The sequence below is a fragment of the Schistocerca americana genome, chromosome 6 (genome assembly GCF_021461395.2).
Source record: "Schistocerca americana isolate TAMUIC-IGC-003095 chromosome 6, iqSchAmer2.1, whole genome shotgun sequence".
In the NCBI taxonomy this organism is placed as follows: domain Eukaryota; kingdom Metazoa; phylum Arthropoda; class Insecta; order Orthoptera; family Acrididae; genus Schistocerca; species Schistocerca americana.
The window spans coordinates 468,024,693-468,049,243 of record NC_060124.1 but is presented as its reverse complement, the minus strand read 5'-3'; the positions used below and the strand labels follow the sequence as shown (position 1 = coordinate 468,049,243).

The following is a 24,551-nucleotide window of genomic DNA, read 5'->3' as shown; positions in this document are numbered from 1 at the left end:
ATGTTTTCGTACTTAAAATACCACTTCAAAACTGACTTCCTTGCGCCAGCCACGTTTACTCGAGTAACTAGGTGCAAGTAAGAACAAAACTCTGCCTACCTGGCGACTGTCATCTGACAAAACAAGACAACGAAATACAACGCTTGTGTGGCGATTGCCGGAACTACAAACTATTGCACTACCAAAGATAAGACAACTCCGTCACGTAGTTTGCCAGTTATGGAGTTTTAAACAGTGGATACATTTTTTTGGACTCCTCTGTATATCAGTATTCAATAAATTACTGAAAGATATAAGAATGTGTAACAATAAATATAGTTTAACAGTGTATATTGCCTTTGCAACAAATAGTCACCAAAATGAGCCATTTACCTTAATAGGCAAATGTGTAACGTAAGTTGACAAATTCAGTAACTACACAATCCACTAGCAAAAAATGCAATGACCTAAATCGTATGAGTTGATTCTGGAACTCAGTGGATAATGGTTCGGATTGCGTGATCAAGACATGATGTCGTAACTAGCTTGAAGTTCACGACAAACACAAATATCACGCATGTAACCAAAATATCATCTGTGCAAATCACCACAAGTTCACAACGCGGAATTAACGAATAATAGCCGTCGCGATTCAGACACCATGTGCATAAACTGACTGCAACACTTTGCGTATTAGCAACCACTCCGAATATATTGAACAGCCTTAACCAAAATTACCAATTGCAGCTGCTGCCACAGAGCTGTATCTGCCTCACATGTCCTAAATATTTGCCGTATGTATTCCACTCTCTGTCTTCCTCTACAGTGTTTTCCTTCTACAGCTCCCTCTTTCCGTGGACGTTATACCCTGATGGCTTAACAGATATTCTGCCATTCTCCATATATTCCTTTTTTCTCCGGCTCAGCGCAGAACCTCGTCATTCCTTTCCTATCAGTCCACTTAATTTTCAACGGTCGTCTGTACTACAACACCTAGAACACTTCATATCTATTCTGTTCTAGTTCTCCCACAGCCATGTTTCAGTACCATACAGAATGATGTCCTCCAAACGTACATTCTCAGAAATTTCTTCCTCAAAATGAGGCCTATGTTTGATACTTGTAGACTTCTCTTGGCCAGGAATGCAGTGCTAGTCTGCTTTTGATGTCCTCCTTGCTCCGTCTGTGATGGGTTATTTTACCGCCTAGGTAGGGGAATTATTAACTTCAAATACTTCGTGACAATTAATCCTAGTGTTAAGTTTCTCGATTTTCTCATTTCTGCTACTTCTTATTCCTTTCGTCTTTCTCCGATTTACTCTCAATCCATATTCTGCATTGAGTAAACTGTCCAATCCATGTAGTAGATTTCGTAATTCTTCTTCACTTTCACTGAGGATAGCAATGTCACCAGCAAATTTTATCATTGATATCTTTTCACCTTGAGTTTTAATTCCACTCTTGAAATTTTGTTTTATTTCCATCAAAAATTGTTCAAATGGCTCTGAGCACTATGGGACTTAACTTCTGTGGTCATCAATGCCCTAGAACGTAGAACTAAGTAAACCTAACTAACCTGAGGACATCACACACAACCATGCCCGAGGCAGGATTCGAACCTGCGACCGTAGCGGTCGTGCGGGTCCAGACTGTAGCGCCTAGAACCGCTCTGCCACCTCGGCCGGCTTTATTTCCATCATTATTTCTTCGGTGTACAGATTGAACACTAGGGCGAACGGCTTCATGCCTGTCTTACACTCTTTTTAATCTGAGCATATCGTTCTTGATTTTCCACTCATTATTTCCTCTTGTATTATGTGTCTCTCCGTATAGGTTACCCCTATTTTCCTCAGAACTTAGAGCATCTTGTACTATTTTACATGGACGAATACTCTTTCCAGGTCGACAAACCCTATGAAAGTGTTTGATTTTTCTTTAGTCTTGCTCCTATTATCAACTGCTACGTCAGAAATGCCTCTCTGGTGCCTTTACCTTGCTATGGGGGCCATTCAAATGGGCTACGACGGGGCCTGTGGTTGTAACCAAGGCATCACGATCGGACCACCTGCAATCCCATACCTCGATGGCGTCTTGCAGTAGGATAACTTTGTCTCACAAGGCAGAACCTTGCTAAACACGCTTTAGGCCCATGATGGTAAGCACAAGTTGTTATCTTCATCACCAAATTCAGCTATTCTGGATCGGAGAAAACAGAAGAGCGCGTGGAGCTGGTGCATAGTGGTCCGCAGTATACCTGAGTTACGTGAGGTGTGCGAAGCCGGCTGGTGTTACATAACCTCCGCGGACCTGCCAACCATTTGTCGTATCAGTTCGACGCAGGATCACTGCTGTATTGTGTTGTGAACGTGGGCCAGTGAACTGTTAAACAGGTAGCCGTAATGTGTGGCCTGTCAATGTATACAGGGTGGTCCATTGATAGTGACCGGGCCAAATATATAACGAAATAAGCATCAAACGAAAAAAAATACGAAGAACGAAACTCGTCTAGCTTGAAGGGTGAAACCAGATGGCGCTGTGGTTGGCCCGCCAGATGGCGTAGCCATAGTTCAAACGGATATCAACTGCGTTTTTTTAAATAGGAACCCCCATTTTTATTACATATTCGTGTAGTACGTAAAGAAATATAAATGTTTTAGTTGCACCACTTTTTTCGCTTTGTGATAGATGGCGCTGTAATAGTCACAAACGTATAAGTACGTGGTATCACGCAACACTCCGCCAGAGCGGACGGTATTTGCTTCGTGATACATTATCTGTGTTAAAAAGGACCATTTACCAATTGCGGAAAAGGTCGATATCGTGGTTATGTATGGCTATTGTGATCAAAATGCCCAACGGGCGTGTGCTATGTATGCTGCTCGGTATCCTGGACGACATCATCCAAGTGTCCGGACCGTTCGCCGGATAGTTACGTTATTTAAGGAAACAGGAAGTGTTCAGCCACATGTGAAACGTCAATTACGACCTGCAACAAATGATGATGCCCGAGTAGGTGTTTTAGCTGCTGTAGCGGCTAATCCGCACATCAGTAGCAGACAAATTGCGCGAGAATTGGGAATCTAGAAAACGTCGGTGTTGAGAATGCTACATCAACATCGACTGCAACCGTACCATGTTTCTATGCACCAGGAATTGCATGGCGACGACTTTGAACGTCGTGTACAGCTCTGCCACTGGGCACAAGAGAAATTACGGGACGATGACAGATTTTTTCCACGCGTTCTATTTAGCAACGAAGCGTCATTCACCAACAGCGATAAGGCAAACCGGCATAATATGCACTACTGGGCAACGGAAAATCCACGATGGCTACGACAAGTGGAACATCAGCGACCTTGGCGGGTTATTGTATGGTGCGGCATTATGGGAGGAAGGATAATTGGTCCCCATTTAATCGATGGGAATCTAAATGGTGCAATGTATGCTGATTTCCTACGTTATGTTCTACCGATGTTACTACAAGATGTTTCACTGCATGACAGAATGGCGATGTACTTCCAACATGATGGATGTCCGGCACATATCTCGCGTGTGGTTGAAGCGGTATTGAATATCGTATTTCATGACAGGGGGATTGATCGTCGAAGCACCATACCATGGCCCGCATGTTCACCGGATCTGACGTCCCCGGATTTCTTTCTGTGGGGGAAGTTGAGGGATATTTGCTATTGCGATCCACCGACAACGCTTGACAACATGCGTCAGCGCATTGTCAACGCATGTGCGAACTTTACTGAAGGCGAACTACTCGCTGTTGAGAGGAATGTCGTCACGCATATTGCCAAATGTATTGAGGTTGACGGACATCATTTTGAGCATTTATTGCATTAATGTGGTATTTACAGGTAATCACGCTGTAAGAGCATGCGTTCTCAGAAATGATAAGTTCACAAAGGTACAGGTATCACATTGGAACAACTGAAAAAAAAAGTTCAAACATACCTACGTTCTGCATTTTACTTTAAAAAACCTACCTGTTAGCAACTGTTCGTCTAATATTGTGAGCCATATGTTTGTGACTAGTGCAGCGCCATCTATCACAAAGCGAAAAATGCGGTCCAACTAAAACATTCATATTTCTTTACGTACTACACGAATGTGCAATAAAAAATGGTGGTTCCTACTAAAAGAAATACGCAGTTGATATCCGTTTGACCTATGACAGCGCCATCTAGTGGGTCAACCATAGCGCCATCTGGTTTTCCCCTTCAAGGTAGACAATTTTCGTTCTTCGTAGATTTTTCGTTTGACGCTTATTTCGTGAGATATTTGGCCGGTCACGATCAATGGACCACCCTGTATGTGGCACACCATTCACCCACAGATTTAAAACTGTGAACCTGTATTCATGTTTGAGCAGACAAGAATGTACTGGCAGCAGTGGGTCTGTGAGGGGGGCGTGGGTCTTGCTTGGGCAGCTAAGTCAAAGCTTCCAGGTTCATGTCTGGGTCTGAGGGACGGTCTTAATCAGCCGGGAAGTTTCAGATCATCGCACGCCCAACTGCAGAATAAGAGTTAATTGTAGAGAAAACAACTCGTTTGTATAATTCGCTAGAGGCTGTATCGATAGTAATGACTTCGACTGACGCCTCAGTTGCCTGCTTTGGTCAATCATTCACTTTTTTTCTGGGGGCCCAGTCCACGTGACCTAACACTTTTTTTTAACCACAGTAGACCCACGTTCTCATTAAGAGAGAGTGTTTTATAGGACCATACGACTAGCAGATTTGTAGCCACTTCATCACAGAGTTATGTTAGATCTGTACCCAATCAATGCAGTATTTATGGCAGGTCGCTGAATATCTGTTTTCCTTTCTGTCTTCATGGTATAATTGTTCCTGAATAATATTGGTGGTTAATCGTAATTCTGTGTGATTATGTGATTTACTTTGAATTAGTGATGACTGGAAGTTGCACATGAGTTGAACGAATTTTATAATTTCGTAGAATTTATCGTGTTCCTTTTTTTAATACTTTTGCGCTTCCCATTTGTGTTCTGGTGTGATTACGAAGATGTGATTACATGTGATTTTATGATTCACGTCTGGAGTATTTCACACAAACTGAATGTTCGTGTACTGCGAACTAGAGTATATATAATAGGTTACTGACCATGTTATTAGCGGAAACCTTAGCTCCTTGTTGTATGAAACACATAACGCCAGTTTCTGATTCTAAAATACGTTATGTACTTTTGGACAGAGGGGCTCTTAATGGTAATGTTCTTACGACATAAAAAATCGTTAAATCAGCAAAGTGCACATTTTCTGATTCAGAGCGAGGGCTGTCACCCTCAGATACCTTATCTAAAGACATATTCTAGATTTCGGCCCTATTTAACGAGGCGTGTTTTTAAGTAAGTACCGTTTTGAAATTAAAAAGAGATGTGCTAAGATATCTCAATAATTTTATTTTTACATAAAAGCTAGTACCTTAATCTACTTTTCTATATAATTTCCGTCAATATTGAGGCACTTGTCATTACGTTGTACCAGTTTTTGATTACCCTCCTCATAGAAGTTTTCTGCCTGATTTGTTAACCACTGCATCACCACTGTTTTGACTTTGGCATCGTCTTGAAGACGCTGACCGCCCAGGTGTTTCTTCAAGTGCAGGAACTGGGCGCAAGATCGGGTCTGTACGGAGGATGATCTAGAGTTTCCCATCGAAAAGATGTGATAAGATCTTTGTCTGATTCGCCACATGTGGACGGGCATTGTCTTGCAGCTAAACGATGCCCTTGCTCAACTTCCATGGACTGTTGCTTTGATTCTGGTGTGACACAGGCCACCCACGTTTCATCGTCCGTAACAATTTGGCTTAAGAAATCATCGCCGTCGTTGTGGTACCGTTCAAGTAAGGCCAATTCAACGTTTGGTTTTATGCACATCCGTCAATATTTTCGGTACCCAACGCGCGCAATTTTCGGTAATTAAAGTGCCCGGTCACAATGTCATACAAACACTACGAGAAACATTAGGAAAGTCATCCCGCAAGGAGGAAATCATAAAGCGTTTTCTCTCACCTTATTGTCCACTTCATGCACCAAACCTTCATTAACGACCGAAGGACGCTCACTCCGTTGTTCATCATGCACATTTGTGTGGCTATCTTTATATACTGTCACCCAATTCCTTACCATTCCATCACTCATAATCTTTTCTCCGTAAACTGCACAGACCTCACGATGAATATCGATCGCTTTTAGGCCTTCAGCACTAAGACATAACAGCCCGTACTTCTCAGTCGGCGGGACGCATGATTATAGGAGGCATCTTAAACGCTCAGTACACAGCGTAAAAAAAGAAGAATCAGACTGTAACGGCGTCAGTGCGTAGATTAACGTACAGACTTTCATGTAAAAATAAAATTATTGAGATATCTTAGTACGTCGTTTTTTAATTTCAAAACGGTTCTTACTTGAAAAAACACACCTCGTATACGACATTTTTGACATAGTGTTTGCACTCCCAGTAATATACGCCAAAGTCTAGGACCCTCCATGTCGATATAAGAAGAGTAAAGAAGGGTAACACAGTTTGACGGGGAAGTCTTCGGACTTTTCTGTTGCACAGTCGCAATTAGACTCTCTCCAAACTTGACTATTTACCTTCAGTTTAAATAAAGATCTCCAGTATAGATTCATCTTATGAGCTATAGTTGCAGTTAGACTGCACTCTTAACTGCGGCGTTTTATCGACTGTTAACAGCATAGGAGGACTTGACATGTACATGTTAACTTCTGGTTTACTCGAGAAGAGCACTCCTTCATTATTGTAGCCCTTAGTCATAGGAAAGCACGATATTATGACATGCTACAATGGCGTTTTAAGAGAGAAAATGACAAAGAAACTCAGTATGTTATACTACAAAAAGGAGCTTTAATGAGGCCACAGCAACGAAGAAACACAATACAAGCTGGTTAGAGAGGAAGGCGCATCAGCCGTGGATGAGCTTTCCGTGAACACCGCCGAGGTAGCCATATCCGTAGCCGATGGCGGGTCCGGCGACAACTGCGGGGGCAGCGACGGCGGCGACTGCGGGGGCGGCGACCACAGCGGGGGCGGCGACGGCGGGGGCGGCCAGCAGTCCGGCCCCCAGGCCGAGGTATCCACGCTTCTCGCGGTGCAGCTCCTGCTGGCAGGACACTACCGCCACACACGCCACCAGCACGACCACCTGCGAAAGGTGACACGACACGGCTGTCACTCGATGACACCACAACATCGCAGCTTCTCTAGTGGCCTCTGCAAAGATCCGCAATGACGGATGATGTATGTGCCGAATAATGTAACACATTAATTGGGTTAACAAACCATCTGGGTCCTCCCAGTGGTCTCTGTGAAATGGAACTACCTTCCCATTTCTATTCTTCCCATTACTATGTGCAAATCTTAGTGTCTACTTTCGGTTTTACGAAAATTATGTGCAGATCTTAATTACACATTTTACTATATGCAGATCTTAGTGTCTACTTTCGGTTTTATGCCAATTGATAATCAAATTTTAATTATGCTTTTTCTAGTGTGACAGAATTATTGATACCAATTTTAGTGGAATTACTTATGTTAATTTTAGTGGTTAAGTCATTAATCTTCTACACTCCTGGAAATGGAAAAAAGAACACATTGACACCGGTGTGTCAGACCCACCATACTTGCTCCGGACACTGCGAGAGGGCTGTACAAGCAATGATCACACGCACGGCACAGCGGACACACCAGGAACCGCGGTGTTGGCCGTCGAATGGCGCTAGCTGCGCAGCATTTGTGCACCGCCGCCGTCAGTGTCAGCCAGTTTGCCGTGGCATACGGAGCTCCATCGCAGTCTTTAACACTGGTAGCATGCCGCGACAGCGTGGACGTGAACCGTATGTGCAGTTGACGGACTTTGAGCGAGGGCGTATAGTGGGCATGCGGGAGGCCGGGTGGACGTACTGCCGAATTGCTCAACACGTGGGGCGTGAGGTCTCCACAGTACATCGATGTTGTCGCCAGTGGTCGGCGGAAGGTGCACGTGTCCGTCGACCTGGGACCGGACCGCAGCGACGCACGGATGCACGCCAAGACCGTAGGATCCTACGCAGTGCCGTAGGGGACCGCACCGCCACTTCCCAGCAAATTAGGGACACTGTTGCTCCTGGGGTATCGGCGAGGACCATCCGCAACCGTCTCCATGAAGCTGGGCTACGGTCCCGCACACCGTTAGGCCGTCTTCCGCTCACGCCCCAACATCGTGCAGCCCGCCTCCAGTGGTGTCGCGACAGGCGTGAATGGAGGGACGAATGGAGACGTGTCGTCTTCAGCGATGAGAGTCGCTTCTGCCTTGGTGCCAATGATGGTCGTATGCGTGTTTGGCGCCGTGCAGGTGAGCGCCACAATCAGCACTGCATACGACCGAGGCACACAGGGCCAACACCCGGCATCATGGTGTGGGGAGCGATCTCCTACACTGGCCGTACACCACTGGTGATGGTCGAGGGGACACTGAATAGTGCACGGTACATCCAAACCGTCATCGAACCCATCGTTCTACCATTCCTAGACCGGCAAGGGAACTTGCTGTTCCAACAGGACAATGCACGTCCGCATGTACCCCGTGCCACCCAACGTGCTCTAGAAGGTGTAAGTCAACTACCCTGGCCAGCAAGATCTCCGGATCTGTCCCCCATTGAGCATGTTTGGGACTGGATGAAGCGTCGTCTCACGCGGTCTGCACGTCCAGCACGAACGCTGGTCCAACAGAGGCGCCAGGTGGAAATGGCATGGCAAGCCGTTCCACAGGACTACATCCAGCATCTCTACGATCGTCTCCATGGGAGAATAGCAGCCTGCATTGCTGCGAAAGGTGGATATACGCTGTACTAGTGCCGACATTGTGCATGCTCTGTTGCCTGTGTCTATGTGCCTGTGGTTCTGTCAGTGTGATCATGTGATGTATCTGACCCCAGGAATGTGTCAATAAAGTTTCCCCTTCCTGGGACAATGAATTCACGGTGTTCTTATTTCAATTTCCAGGAGTGTATTTCCAAAGATGTTAGTGTTTTGTAAATTGTTTGTTCTTTGGGGGAGATGTGTTTTGGAGGGAAGTTGGAACGGCAGTTGAATGCACGTGGCAGGTGTGGCTGGAACGATTGGACAATGAAAAAGTTTTGTATTTTTCGTGAATAATCATCGATGACTCAATAATTCTGCAGTTTATTATTGCAACATACACATATAGGAAAATCAGCTGCAGTAAGACCAAGGATTCTCTTTCCTAGCGAAGAAATCTATATCCGAAGCAAATTAAGTATTCCCTAACCAGCAACAGAGAACCATATGCTTAATTCGGTAAGTGCCGATATTGCTATTCGATGCTATCTTTAACATCGATAGTAATTGGAATGCTTCCCAAGGTAGCGGGAACATTTCATCTGGAGCCCATGTGTCATGCCAGGAGAATAGAGGCATAACAAAATCTGGAACTGGTCTAGGGTACCAGAACAATAGAGGAAGGGTTTGTTTCGTTTTTAACATCTTATCGAGTGAAATGTTGTTCCACATTACAAGCAGCAATATGGAGAAACTGAAATGCTAAAATTGACCACTAGAATTGAAACCAAACCAGTAAAAAAAAAAAAAAAAAAAAAAAAAAAAAAAAAAAAAAAAAAAGTGTCTTCATATTTCACTGACGAAATGTGTGATAACTACAGAAACCTAATTCGTTTTTTTTAATTTATTTAATGGCCACCTACATATCCACAAATGTGGCTAAGAATTATTGAAAATTGTAGCACACTACAGCAAAACAGCACGGCAGCAGTATAACCATTTTCATTCAGCAAGCTCACTCACTGCCCTTGCTTCATCTCAGCCCATACATGAAATATTGGCTTCAGTTAGATACTGGCGCAAAACCAACAATTCCTGGCACAAATCTCGGTCTTTTCTGTGTGGAGGTAGAAGGGGTATTAAACGATAACGCCGATGTATAGTCCCAGCTTTGTGCTCATTCGATTATCTTGTAAGCTAAGTTAAGCACATTATGTATCCTCTTGGGTTTATCAGATGCTGGACCAATGATTCCCCAGGCATCCTTTGGTATTGTTAATCCAGGAGTCTCTTTATGCCCTCTACATGAGTGAACGCTCAGTGACCTTCATTTGGACCCCAGGCCATGTTGGGATACCGGGCAATGAACATCTTGGCCACCAGTAAACCATCTCTGGACATTGGCCTCCCGGAGACCGATTTGCGATCAGTCTTCCTCCGCCAAGTTTTCGCGCTTTGTGACACTGAATGGGGCAACCTGACCACACTAAACAAACCCCGTGCTCTCAAGGAGACGACGAATGTGTGGCGGATGATCCATGCGAGCCACTCGCAGGGAATCAGTTTTCCTTTGTCGGTTCCGCATTGGCCACACCTGGATGACGCAGAGCTATTTACTGCGCCGTGAGGACCCGCCTCTACGTCGCTGCGGGTCGTCTTTGACAATGGTCCACATTTTGTTGGCCTGTTCCCTTTTAACTATGCTCAGGCAGACGTTTGCGCTGCCTGATTCGCTCCCTGCCCTTTTAACAGATGACACTGCCATGGCAGGCTTAGTTTTGCGTTTTATTCGGGCAGGGGCCTTTTATCACTTGATCTAAGTGTTTGTCGTGTTTTTTGTGCTGAGTCTGGCCTTTGGCCTATGATTTTAGACTGTTTTTTTTAGTGTGTTTCTAGGTGGCTGGCTTTTCCTTTTCTGTCTCTGTCGTCGGCCAACCACTGTCACACTCTGTGTGATTTTAATTCCTTTTGTCTGGTTTATGCCTGAGTCTTTCTTGTCCTGTGTCGTCTCTTGTCATCTCCATTGTTCGTTTTTATTCTTTGTGGGTGTTTGAAGTTTTTGGAAAAAGGGACAGATGGCCCTAGCAGTCTGGTCCCTTCAATCCCACAAACCAACCACCCAACCATCAGATGCTGGAAGACACACAAAACGTATAGAGATAGGGTTTTATCTCAATGTGCTTAGAATTACCTCAGGCTTCACGGGATGTGTAAAAGAGACTAGGCACCGGAAAATACCTAAATAAAATTTCGTCACTGCGACGATATTTCAGTCACTAGGAACTTAACCTCTTTTTCAAAGAAGACGATTGAAACGGCCCGGCTCTCGATCGCTATGTTCGTCAGACTTATTGTTCCAATGTGAACACCGCCACATCTGATTAGAACTAAAACCTAAATAGTAACAGCTTTTATTTTAATTGCAACAGAATTCTAAATATTTCAACAGATAGCAGGCCATACGGTCCATCACTCCACTGCAATTTTTTCTGTGTCTTTGGTCCAGAATGCATTTGAATTAGACATTCTCTACTCTCATGAACTCAGTTTAGAATGTGAGATGAGTGCTGCACTGAAATTTTTTAAGGCGTTTCTATAAATATATTTCAAAGCAAAATGAGCGCTCTAATAGTGTAATTTATACGAAAACTAATGTTTCCTGTCTGATTTATTTGGGTGATATTAATTTTTCCCCGCATTAGAGAAAAAACACATTTTTAACACCGTGTCATTCTTCACTGTACAACTGTTACTATATTGATAACAGTGAACTCAATAGATTCTTACTATCTGCTTGCTAATCTTCTCGTGCATCTAGAATTTTCTACCGAATTAAGCTATTTCTTATTTATATCACGCATATTACGAGTATGTTGACATCCTTGCTGTTAACTGATCGCCAGTCTTTAACATAATCATGTTTTTGATAGTAGTATGAGCAAATACGTTTCCAGTGCAGTCTTATTGAGGGTATTGTTCAGCGTTTCAGCAAGCAAATACTTTGCATCCATGTATTGTGAAAGGAGACGTGAAACAGATGAAATAATTTTCTCTTAATTTGAAAAAACACTTTTAATGCCTGAACCACACGTTTTTCCTTTCCTTATACAATCAAACACGATAACTAGTTTCGGTTGATTTCTACAACCATCTTCAAATCGCCCAAACTGCAAAAATGTGGTGAATGTGCAGTAAAAACTATCATCGTTAGCCGTAATCGTGCAGTTACATACATTCGTATTGTGGACCAACAAAACTACGAGAAATTGTAGTTACAAACTTATAGTGAGAGAGTCAGTTTGCAAACCATAATCTTGCAAGGTGACGGCAATGACGAATGTGAAAAGCCAGTTGCGTTATTAAAAATTGCATCAGGAATCCATTATTTGCAATTTTACAGCAGCTGTTATAGTGTGGTATAAAATAGTCATCTTCATAAAATTTTCACAAGTTTGAGAATAAAAGTCAAATGCCAGAAGCGCACCCATGGCCAGACGTCGAGTTGGGTCACTCCTTCGTAAGCCAGGCTTTGGAATATCCGACAATTGTAACCGTTGCATATACTATTCTCACTACAATACCTGCTGTACAATTGCAAATAGTGGGAATTTGATGGAATTTTTACTGATGCAGCTGGTCATTTCTCTGTTACTGTCACCTTACGAGATTATGGTTTACGACCTGGCTCGCTCTCGATGAAGTTTTTAACTACATAACGTCATAGCAAATGGCAAAATGGCTAAGCAGGGATGGCTAGAGGACAAATGTAAGGATATAGAGGCCTATCTCACTAGGGGTAAGATAGATACCGCCTACAGGAAAATTAAAGAGACCTTTGGAGATAAGAGAACGACTTGTATGAATATCAAGAGCTCAGATGGAAACCCAGTTCTAAGCAAAGAAGGGAAAGCAGAAAGGTGGAAGGAGTATATAGAGGGTCTATACAAGGGCGATGTACTTGAGGACAATATTATGGAAATGGAAGAGGATGTAGATGAAGATGAAATGGGAGATACGATACTGCGTGAAGAGTTTGACAGAGCACTGAAAGACCTGAGTCGAAACAAGGCCCCCGGAGTAGACAATATTCCATTGGAACTACTGACGGCCGTGGGAGAGCCAGTCCTGACAAAACTCTACCATCTGGTGAGCAAGATGTATGAAACAGGCGAAATACCCTCAGACTTCAAGAAGAATATAATAATTCCAATCCCAAAGAAAGCAGGTGTTGACAGATGTGAAAATTACCGAACTATCAGCTTAATAAGTCACAGCTGCAAAATACTAACACGAATTCTTTACAGACGAATGGAAATGCTAGTAGAAGCCAACCTCGGGGAAGATCAGTTTGGATTCCGTAGAAACACTGGAACACGTGAGGCAATACTGACCTTACGACTTGTTTTAGAAGAAAGATTAAGGAAAGGCAAACCTACGTTTCTAGCATTTGTAGACTTAGAGAAAGCTTTTGACAATGTTGACTGGAATACTCTCTTTCAAATTCTAAAGGTGGCAGGGGTAAAATACAGGGAGCGAAAGGCTATTTACAATTTATACAGAAACCAGATGGCAGTTATAAGAGTCGAGGGACATGAAAGGGAAGCAGTGGTTGGGAAGGTAGTAAGACAGGGTTGTAGCCTCTCCCCGATGTTGTTCAATCTGTATATTGAGCAAGCAGTAAAGGAAACAAAAGAAAAATTCGGAGTAGGTATTAAAATTCATGGAGAAGAAATAAAAACTTTGAGGTTCGCCGATGACATTGTAATTCTGTCAGAGACAGCAAAGGACTTGGAAGAGCAGTTGAATGGAATGGACAGTGTCTTGAAAGGAGGATATAAGATGAACATCAACAAAAGCAAAACAAGGATAATGGAATGTAGTCTAATTAAGTCGGGTGATGCTGAGGGAATTAGATTAGGAAATGAGGCACTTAAAGTAGTAAAGGAGTTTTGCTATTTGGGGAGCAAAATAACTGATGATGGTCGAAGTAGAGAGGATATAAAATGTAGGCTGGCAATGGCAAGGAAAGCGTTTCTGAAGAAGAGAAATTTGTTAACATCCAGTATTGATTTAAGTGTCAGGAAGTCATTTCTGAAAGTATTCGTATGGAGTGTAGCCATGTATGGAAGTGAAACATGGACGATAAATAGTTTGGACAAGAAGAGAATAGAAGCTTTTGAAATGTGGTGCTACAGATGAATGCTGAAGATTAGATGGGTAGATCACATAACCAATAAGGAAGTATTGAATAGGATTGGGGAGAAGAGAAGTTTGTGGCACAACTTGACCAGAAGAAGGGATCGGTTGGCAGGACATGTTCTGAGGCATCAAGGGATCACCAATTTAGTATTGGAGGGCAGCGTGGAGGGTAAAAATCGTAGAGGGAGACCAAGAGATGAATACACTAAGCAGATTCAGAAGGATGTAGGTTGCAGTAGGTACTGGGAGATGAAAAAGCTTGCACAGGATAGAGTAGCATGGAGAGCTGCATCAAACCAGTCTCAGGACTGAAGACCACAACAACAACAACAACGTCATAGCGTTGTTGGCGCACGATACGAATACATGTAACTCCGTGACTACAGCCAATGACGATACTTATACTACATATTCACCGCTTTTTATGATTTGGACCATGTGAAGATGGTTGTAGGAAGCAACCGGAACTAGTTATCGTGCTTTATTTGTATAACGACAGAAAAGTGCTGTCCAAGCGTTAACATTTCTTTTTTTAAATTAAAGAGTTTTGATTTAATAAATTACTTTAAGATCGCCGGCTCTCCTTGATTTCACTAAAAATTTCGCTAAAAATGTATTTTATTGGTGTTTACATAAACACCCTATGGACACTTTCATCTAAAGATCATGCACTGAATAGCCCAGATGAAGTGATTTAATCCGAAACCGATTACACTCCCCAGCTAACCAGAGGCTCAGACATTCATGTGCACTGATGAGTATTTCACATTGATTCTACGAGCACAACAACAGTCGTTCCCTCCTCTTTCAGAATGCAGCAATCCCATTACTCTTGGAAGGATGCTGACGCCAATGTAGTTATATTTTAAGTAACTGCTTAATTAGGTCACCAGCTACTAAATGGAAGACATGTTTAGTACATCGAGACATGTTTAGTGCATCATTAAATATAACACATGAAATGTAGCTTCGCGGTAAGGTACTTTTAATTAAAATACTCATATAGCCTGATCTGTAGAGTGACGGTGACTGTCAGCATTACATCCACTGAAAGCATCTGTAGTGAAACTCATTCTATTTTTAAGTTATGGGCTAATGCTGTTACAAACTTTTTAAACGTCAAAATTCTCTTGTTACGAAGACTGAGTTAATGCACTTACATAAATGTGGTCATAGTCGTTTTTTTACTTTATTATCTTCTGTATGTTTGCTACCCTACACTAGGAGCTACAATAATACCAGAACAGCAGTCGATATGTTATTTCGTTTATCCCTGTAATTAGCTACTATGAGGCAATTTCTCCGTACCATGCGGTTATTGTACAGTTAAAGATCAAAGACGGTGAATATGTCATTTATCAGTAACAGAGGCTAGACTGTATCTGCATTATCACATAGGAGTTTCGTTTAAGAATCTTTTCCGAGACAGTCAGTTTCTCCGTAGATCATAATACTAAAAACTAGACTCCCGTATAAACTCTGAAATACCAATCGTAAGACTGACGGTAATCAAGAATAAAGCTTGTGACAGCAGTTAATCAAATCAAGCCAGGAAACACAGACAACTAGAAAAGCACAGCATTCGGCCTCCATATATGTACTATAACCCGTTTTCAGTGTGCTTGCTCGATGCTATGCTGCCTCCCCGGATCGGATCCCACTTTCTTACACAACTAATCACGACGTACTTACTGTAAACATCACACTAAACAGTACCGCGTAATTATCTAGGAAGGCGAGCTCAATAATTTCGTGAACTTTCAACCTGGAAATCACACCACTTTCATCGAATAAAGTACCACAGATGTTAAGACAATGGGCTTGAACTTTCATACTTTGCCCCCGTCAGATTCTCTTGACATATCTTCACGTACATGATGAGAAAGTTTCTGTGCATCCTACAGCAATTTAATTTCTAATCCACGCTTACCCAATTCAGGTTAATGATTCATCTCCACAGATCCTAAAAATAAATAAATAAGACTATGAAGTTTTGTCTTCCCTACTATGAATTGGTTATCTCAAGTGAAAAGTAATCCGAATATCAAAGTCGTTAGCTCCTGATTTTCATTCTGTGTGTGGTGCATATTAACGAAATGTGGGATGTATTGTTAGGCATAGTAACTATAGAATGAATCGAGGACATGTCTGTAATTCTCGGTCAGCTATTTTATTTTGGATTCTTCAATTACCTTTATTGTGAAACCTCATCTGTTTTCTAAATAAAGATAACAATGTTTCCACAAGAGACTTAAAAGGAATAATTGCTCGTCATGGTGAGAAATGTCACAGTCTCGATGAACGGAAAAAATTCTGAAAAATGAGCAGTGTCGGAATGTAACTTAAATTATCAAGATGTGCTATGGAATGAGTTAGAAGAAATGATGGATGTATCGAAGAACTTCAGAGTACCAACTCAAACTCCAATTAGGAAACATGTTAATTCCTCCAACATACATCTTGGAAGAATAGTAATTAAAAGTTTGGCTTACAAAAAGGGGATACTGACCATGTTTCTTGACACGGGCCATCCTCGATTTTAATGTAAATAATTATGTAGTCCAATCTGATATACCAAACATTTCACATCTATCTCTGTACTGTTCCCACTAGCAGTACACAAATGAGAATCTGGCATTGTCGGCTGAGCGAAGCATTGTATCTGCCAATTCTTAAGTAGTAAACTTTCCCAGGCGATAAACCCAGCCTACTTTTAGAAACAACTTGAGTGCAATCCTAATTGAAGTTAAGAAGGTATTTTGACGTTCTTAGACACAATACTGTCCCTATCATGAATTTAGAGAACCCCCAGGAATGAGCGTGCAAAATGAGGGGGAGCAGATGCAAGAAGCCTATATCGGCGTCCTAGGAAAGCTCCTAGCGGAAGTGGTTTGCGATTTCATTTCTCCGACCTGTAATAAAGTATCACGTGGTTATCTGGGTCCTATGTGTGACTGCGCTGACAACTTGTACAGTGTCTTGTGACAGCCAGAGCGAGAGCACCAGCAGCAGCGAATACTGTTTGTATAAAGCGTTTATTTTGCATTTTGCTTACGACCATCCACTAAGGAAGGGATTCTATTTGTGTTTATCTGCTCTGCATAGTAACTAACAGTTCTTGATAAAACTTTACGTAGTTTTCGTGTTAGATTTCTTAGTGTTTTCTTGATCGTTTAGAACAGAAAGCGCCCTAAAACCGTCTTTTGTTTGTTTCGCGGCCGTTAGCCACTAGTCACTTGAATCAGCAGTTGTCTTGTGACAGCCAGAGCGAGAGCACCAGCAGCAGCGAGTACTGTTTGTATAAAGCGTTTTTGTACTTATTTGCTGCGCTTAGCTTTTAAATAGTTTTTCTGGGAAAACCTAGCGTAGTTTTCGCGTCTCGTATTTCAGTGAGTGTTTCTTGATTATCAGAGTAGCTCATCAGAAGATTATCTTGGGAATTTGTCACCGTATAGAGTAGGGTAAACATAGTCATGTGTAGGAACTGTGGTTGTTGTGAGCGGACGCAAGGAGAATTGGCCACTCTTCGGGGGCAGGTGGAGGCTTTGTCTGTTAGGCTCATCGAGCTCGAGGCGCAGGCGTCGGCTCGTAGTGGCGTTGGGGAAACTGTGGTGAGACCTATGCCTACTTCGGTGGCCTTGGAATCACATGGAACCCCTGATGTCGCTGCGTCTTCCGGCAGTAAGCATCTTACCGGTCAGCCATCACTCCAGGGTGAATGGCGGACAGTGGTGGGCTCGCGCGTGCCTGGCCGAAAGGCAAAGGTGGGATCTGGCCGCGTGGCAGCTGCCTTACCCCTTTCCAACAGGTACGGGGTGCTTCCTAGTGGTGATGACATCGTTTCCGAGCCACCACAGGATGCCTCGCCTGTTGGGCCAGTGGCCGATTCTCCGGCAAGGTCCCGACAGTCACAGAGGGCGGGCCTATTAGTTATAGGGAGCTCCAACGTTAGGCGGGTTATGGAGCGCCTCAGGAAAATAGCGGGTAGGTCGGGGAAGAATGCCAGTGTGCACTCGGTGTGCTTGCCGGGGGGTCTCGTCCGTAATGTGGAGGAGGCCCTTCCGGCAGCTATTGAACGCACTGGGTGTGACCGGCTGCAGATAGTAGCACATGTCGGAACGAATGACGCCTGCCGCTTGGGTTCTGAGGCCATCCTTGGTTCCTTCCGGCGGCTGGCTGATTTGGTGAAGACAACCAGCATCGCACGCGGAGTGCAAGCTGAGCTTAATATCTGCAGCATAGTGCCCAGAGTCGATCGCGGTCCTCTGGTTTGGAGCCGTGTGGAGGGTCTAAACCAGAGGCTCAGACGACTCTGCGACTATAATGGTTGCAAATTCATCGACCTCTGTTATTGGGTGGAGAACTGTAGTGCCCCCCTAGACAGGTCAGGCGTGCACTACACACCGGAAGCAGCTACTAGGGTAGCAGAGTACGTGTGGCGTGCACACGGGGGTTTTTTAGGTTAGAGGGACCCCCCCCCCCCCTTGGGCGAAACGATAAAATACCTGACGGCTTACCAGAGAGGACATTATCATCGTTGATAAAGAACGTCCGTCCTCAGAGACCAAAAACAGGAAAAGTTAACGTAATATTGGTAAACTGCAGGAGTATCCAGGGCAAGGTTCCTGAATTAGTATCTCTTATTGAAGGAAATAGTGCGCATATAGTATTAGACACGGAAAGTTGGTTAAAACAGGAAGTGAACAGTAACGAAATCCTAGACACAGAATGGAATATATACCGCAAGGATAGGATAAACGCCAATGGTGGAGGAGTATTTATAGCAGTAAAGAATTCAATAATATCCAGTGAAGTTATTAGCGAATGCGAATGTGAAATAATCTGGGTTAAGTTAAGTATCAAAGGTAGGTCAGATATGATAGTCGGATGCTTCTATAGACCACCTGCATCAGCAACCGTAGTAGTTGAGCGCCTCAGAGAGAACCTGCAGAACGTCGTGAAGAAGTTTCGTGATCATACTATTGTAATAGGGGGAGACTTCAATCTACCAGGTATAGAATGGGATAGTCACACAATCAGAACTGGAGCCAGGGACAGAGACTCTTGTGACATTATCCTGACTGCCTTGTCCGAGAATTACTTCGAGCAGATAGTTAGAGAACCAACTCGTGAAGCTAACGTTTTAGACCTCATAGCAACAAATAGACCGGAACTTTTCGACTCCGTGAATGTAGAAGAGGGTATCAGTGATCATAAGTCAGTGGTTGCATTAATGACTACAAGTGTAATAAGAAATGCCAAGAAAGGAAGGAAAATATATTTGCTTAACAAGAGTGATAGGGCACAAATCGCAGAATATCTGAGTGACCACCATCAAACGTTCATTTCTGAGGAAGAGGATGTGGTACAAAAATGGAAAAAATTCAGAAACATCGTCCAGTACGCCTTAGATAAGTTCGTACCGACTAAGGTCCAAAGCGAGGGGAAAGATCCACCGTGGTATAACAATCATGTACGAAAGGTACTACGGAAACAAAGAAAGCTTCATCATAGGTTTAAGAGTAGTCGAATCATAGCTGATAAGGAAAAGCTGAACGAAGAGAAAAAGAGCGTAAAGAGAGCAATGAGAGAAGCATTCAACGAATTCGAACATAAAACATTGGCAAACAATCTAAACACGAACCCTAAAAAGTTTTGGTCATATGTAAAATCGGTAAGCGGATCTAAATCCCCTATTCAGTCACTCGTTGACCACGATGGCACCGAAACAGAGGACGACCGAAGAAAGGCAGAAATACTGGATTCAGTGTTCCGAAACTGTTTCACTGCGGAAAATCGTAACACGGTCCCTGACTTCAGCCGTCGCACGGACGCCAAAATGGAAAATATTGAAATAAACGATATCGGAATTGAAAAACAACTGCTATCACTTAGTAGCGGAAAAGCATCCGGACCAGACGAGATACCCTTAAGATTCTACAGTGATTATGCTAAAGAACTTGCCCCCTTTCTATCAGCAATTTATCGTAGATCGCTGGAAGAACGTAAAGTACCTAGCGACTGGAAGAAAGCGCAGGTCGTTCCCATTTTCAAGAAGGGTCATAAATCAGATGCGAATAATTATAGGCCTATTTCGCTTACGTCAATCTGTTGTAGAATAATGGAACATGTTTTGTGTTCTCGTATTATGACGTTCTTAGATAATACAAATCTCCTTCATCATAACCAACATGGATTCCGCAAACAGAGATCATGTGAAACTCAGCTCGCCCTATTTGCCCAAGAAATTCACAGTGCCGTAGACACTGGCGAGCAGATTGATGCCGTATTCCTGGACTTCAGGAAGGCATTTGATACGGTTCCGCACTTACGTTTAGTGAAAAAAATACGAGCTTACGGAATATCGGACCAGGTTTGTGATTGGATTCAGGATTTCCTAGAAGAAAGAACACAACATGTCATTCTTAACGGTTCAAAATCTGCAGATGTAGAGGTAATTTCGGGAGTACCGCAGGGAAGCGTGATAGGACCTTTATTGTTTACAATATACATAAATGACTTAGTTGACAACATCGGTAGCTCCGTGAGGCTATTTGCAGATGACACGGTTGTCTACAAGAAAGTAGCAACATCAGAAGACTCGTACGTACTCCAGGAGGACCTGCAGAGGATTAATGCATGGTGCGACAGCTGGCAGCTTTCCCTAAACGTAGATAAATGTAATATAATGCGCATACATAGGGGCAGAAATCCATTCCAGTACGATTATGCCATAGGTGGTAAATCATTGGAAGCGGTAACGACCGTAAAATACTTAGGAGTTACTATCCGGAGCGATCTGAAGTGGAATGATCACATAAAACAAATAGTGGGAAAAGCAGGCGCCAGGTTGAGATTCATAGGAAGAATTCTAAGAAAATGTGACTCATCGACGAAAGAAGTAGCTTACAAAACGCTTGTTCGTCCGATTCTTGAGTATTGCTCATCAGTATGGGACCCTTACCAGGTTGGATTAATAGAAGAGATAGACATGATCCAGCGACAAGCAGCGCGATTCGTCATGGGGACATTTAGTCAGCGCGAGAGCGTTACGGAGATGCTGAACAAGCTCCAGTGGCGGACACTTCAAGAAAGGCGTTACGCAATACGGAGAAGTTTATTATCGAAATTACGAGAGAGCACATTCCGGGAAGAGATGGGCAACATATTACTACCGCCCACATATATCTCGCGTAATGATCACAACGAAAAGATCCGAGAAATTAGAGCAAATACGGAGACTTACAAGCAGTCGTTCTTCCCACGCACAATTCGTGAATGGAACAGGGAAGGGGGGATCAGATAGTGGTACAATAAGTACCCTCCGCCACACACCGTAAGGTGGCTCGCGGAGTATAGATGTAGATGTAGATGTAGATGTAGTGTTTGGTTTGTGCTTTTATTTACGATGGGAATGGTGCCGGCAAATACCCTACTCAAAAATTGTTCAAATTGCTCTAAGCACTATGGGACTTAGCATCGGAGGTCATCAGTCCCCTAGACTTAGAACTACCTATGCCTAACTAACCTAATGGCATCACACACATCCATGCTCGAGACAGGGTTCGAACCTGCGATCGTATCAGCAGCGCGGTTCCGGACTGAAGCGCCTAGAACCGCTCGGCCACATCGGCCGGCTACCCTCCTCATCTCGAGTGTTCCAAGGGGGCTGCCTATCTTAACGCACCATTAGAGTGACGGATCACCATCGACGATGTCTGATGCACTCACTTCATGAGAAACTGCCGTAAGGGTGTAATTTAATCCAGGACATTGACGCAAATACGCCATCACCTCCCTTCCGCCTGGTGGCCAAATACTAACAGTGAAAATGTTTCACTACTAGGATTCGAGCACCACTGCATAAGCGTCCATTAATGACCTCGGCTACAGGGGCGTGCATACAGCTCTACACCACATGTGAATTTCACACTTTCATGTGACTTTTTAGTAGATAGAGAATTTAAACTTCGTATTTGCTACTTGTTGCATAACTACAAATTTGCGAAAAGGAAACGGCAGTGCGATACCCAACTTTTGAAACATCCGTTGCAGTACGAGATTTTTTGGTAATGTGTTAATACATTTATGGTTTGATAAGCATAATGCTTTTGCCGTACAGAATAAATTCATTCGCTCCAAAACCATCAGCAAAACGCTAGGTGTATTTAAAATTATGAACAAATTATGACAACCTTAGGGACAATGTATAAATACATATCACAGTTGAATTTCGGATATTTTTGGTAGGAAAAAGAGAATGAACACAAATTTTATGTTGACACGAAAAACGTGTGGCTGTGGCGGTTGCCTCCACTCATGACAGACTCTCAAGTTCGGATCTGAAACGTCAGATGCCAACTAATTCAAATCAGACTACCGTGAATTATGTGTTTCATACTCGGTTACGGAGTACAGATGTAGATGGAGGAGGTTTGGAATGTAATATCGCCCTTACCTAAACAAGACATTCATCCCATAAAAGAAATCTTTCATCATCATGGTTTTCGCACCCCTCGTTATAGGGTATCTCAAGTCCAAATGGCTCTGAGCACTATGGGACTTAACATCGGAGGTCATCAGTCCCCTAGACTTAGAACTACTTAAACCTAACTAACCTAAGGACATCACACACATCCATGCCCGAGGCAGGATTCGAACCTGTGACCGTAGCAGCAGCGTGGTTCCGGAATGAAGCGCCTAGAACCGCTCGGCCACAACGGCCGGCAACTCAAGTCCTTGAGTGATTTAAATCTATTGGTAATAGTTTGAGTCTCCTACTGAGGACGGCAGCTACTTACCAAGAACTTCATGTTGCTGTGGAGAAAATTGCTACTGTCGCAACTGACTGTAGCCGCAGTCTGAAGGGAGCCGTCTTTTATATCCGCTGTTTCTCTGGGCGGTGGTCACCGCCACAGCGGGCGACCTTCCGCCGCGACTCTATTCGCTCCTAGAACTGGTCTCTCTCTAGGTCGCGTATATCACCTACGGTCACTGGAGCCGTTCTCCTTTCACCCTACAGATAGTCTTCCAGCATACGAAATCGAAAAATAAAAATACTATTGGCTCTTTCTCATTCGTTACGCTACATTACAGGAACACTGAAACAGGCATTAGTTTCCTCACTGTGACTTTATTACACTTCTTTCGCTGTCAGTCAACGTAATTATCGCTTATCTGATTTTAAGTCAGACTAGTACATTTAACCACAACTATCTGACGTATTGTCGCAGGTACACTATGTGATCAAAAGGATCCGGAAACCCCAAGAAACATATGTTTTTCACATTAGGTGCATTGTGCTGCCGCCTACTGCCAGATACTCTATATCAGCAACCTCAGTAGTCATTAGATATCATGAGAGAGCAGAATGTGGCACTCTGCGGAACTCTCGGAATTCGAACGTGCTCTCGTGATTGGGTGTTACTTTCCTCTGTACGCGAGATTTCCACACTCCTAAACATCCGTATGTCCACCGATTCCGATATGATAGTGAAGTGGAAACGTGAAGGGTCACGTAAAACACAAAAGCGTACAGGCCGACGTCGTCTGTTGACTGACAGAAACCGCCGACATTTGAAGATGGTCGTAACGTGTAATAGGTAGACATCTATCCAGAACGTCACAAAGGAATTCCATACCGCATCAGGATCCACTGCAAGTACTATGGCAGTTGGGCGGGAGGTGAGAAAATTTGGATTTCGTGGTCGAGCGGCTGCTCATAAGCCACACATGATGCCGGTAAATGCAAAACGACGCCTCGCTTGGTGTAACGAGCGTAAACATTGGACGACTGAACAGTGAAAAAATGTTGTGAGGAGTGACGTATCTCGGTACACAATGTGGCGATCCGATGGCAGGGTGTCGGAAGGGCGAATGCCTGGTGAACGTCATCTGCCAGTGTGTGTAGTGCCAACAATAAAATTCGGAGGCGGTGGTGTTGTGTGTGGTCGTGTTTTTCATGAAGGGGGCTTGCACCACTTGTTGTTTTGCGTGCCACTATGGCAGCACAGGCCTACACTGATATTTTAAGCTTCCCACTGTTGAAGAGCAATTAGGGGATGGCGATTGCATCTTTCAACACGATCGAGCACCTGTTCATAATGCACGGCCTGTGGCGGAGTGGTTACACGACAATTACATCCCTGAGATGGAATGCCCTTCACAGAGCCCTGACCTGAGTCCTATAAAAACCTGTGGGATGTTTTGGAACGCCGACTTCGTGCCAGGCCTCACCGACCGACATCGATATCTCTCCTCAGTGTAGCACTCCGTGAAGAATGGGCTACCATTCCCCAGACCGACATCGATATCTCTCCTCAGTGTAGCACTCCGTGAAGAATGGGCTGCCATTCCCCGAGAAACCGCCCTGCATATGACTGGACGTATGCCTGCGAGAGTTGAAGCTGTCATTAAGGCTAATAGTGGGCCAACACTGTACTGAATTCTAGCATTACCAATGGTGGGAACCACGAACTAGTAAGTCATTTTCAGCTAGGTGTCCGGATACTTTTCATCACATAGTGTATGTGCTGTGGT

General features: G+C 43.6%; 1 protein-coding gene across 1 annotated transcript; it reads right to left on the bottom strand.

The window, feature by feature from the left end:
• Nucleotides 1–6,861: 6,861 nt before the first annotated feature.
• Nucleotides 6,862–22,941, bottom strand: LOC124619715 (cuticle protein 64-like). The gene is made up of 2 exons (XM_047146275.1): nucleotides 22,814–22,941; nucleotides 6,862–7,179 (listed from the first exon to the last, which is right to left on the bottom strand). Exons 1-2 carry the CDS (start codon nucleotides 22,823–22,825, stop codon nucleotides 6,940–6,942), a joined length of 252 nt encoding a protein of 83 aa, XP_047002231.1. The 5' UTR covers nucleotides 22,826–22,941; the 3' UTR covers nucleotides 6,862–6,939.
• Nucleotides 22,942–24,551: the final 1,610 nt, after the last annotated feature.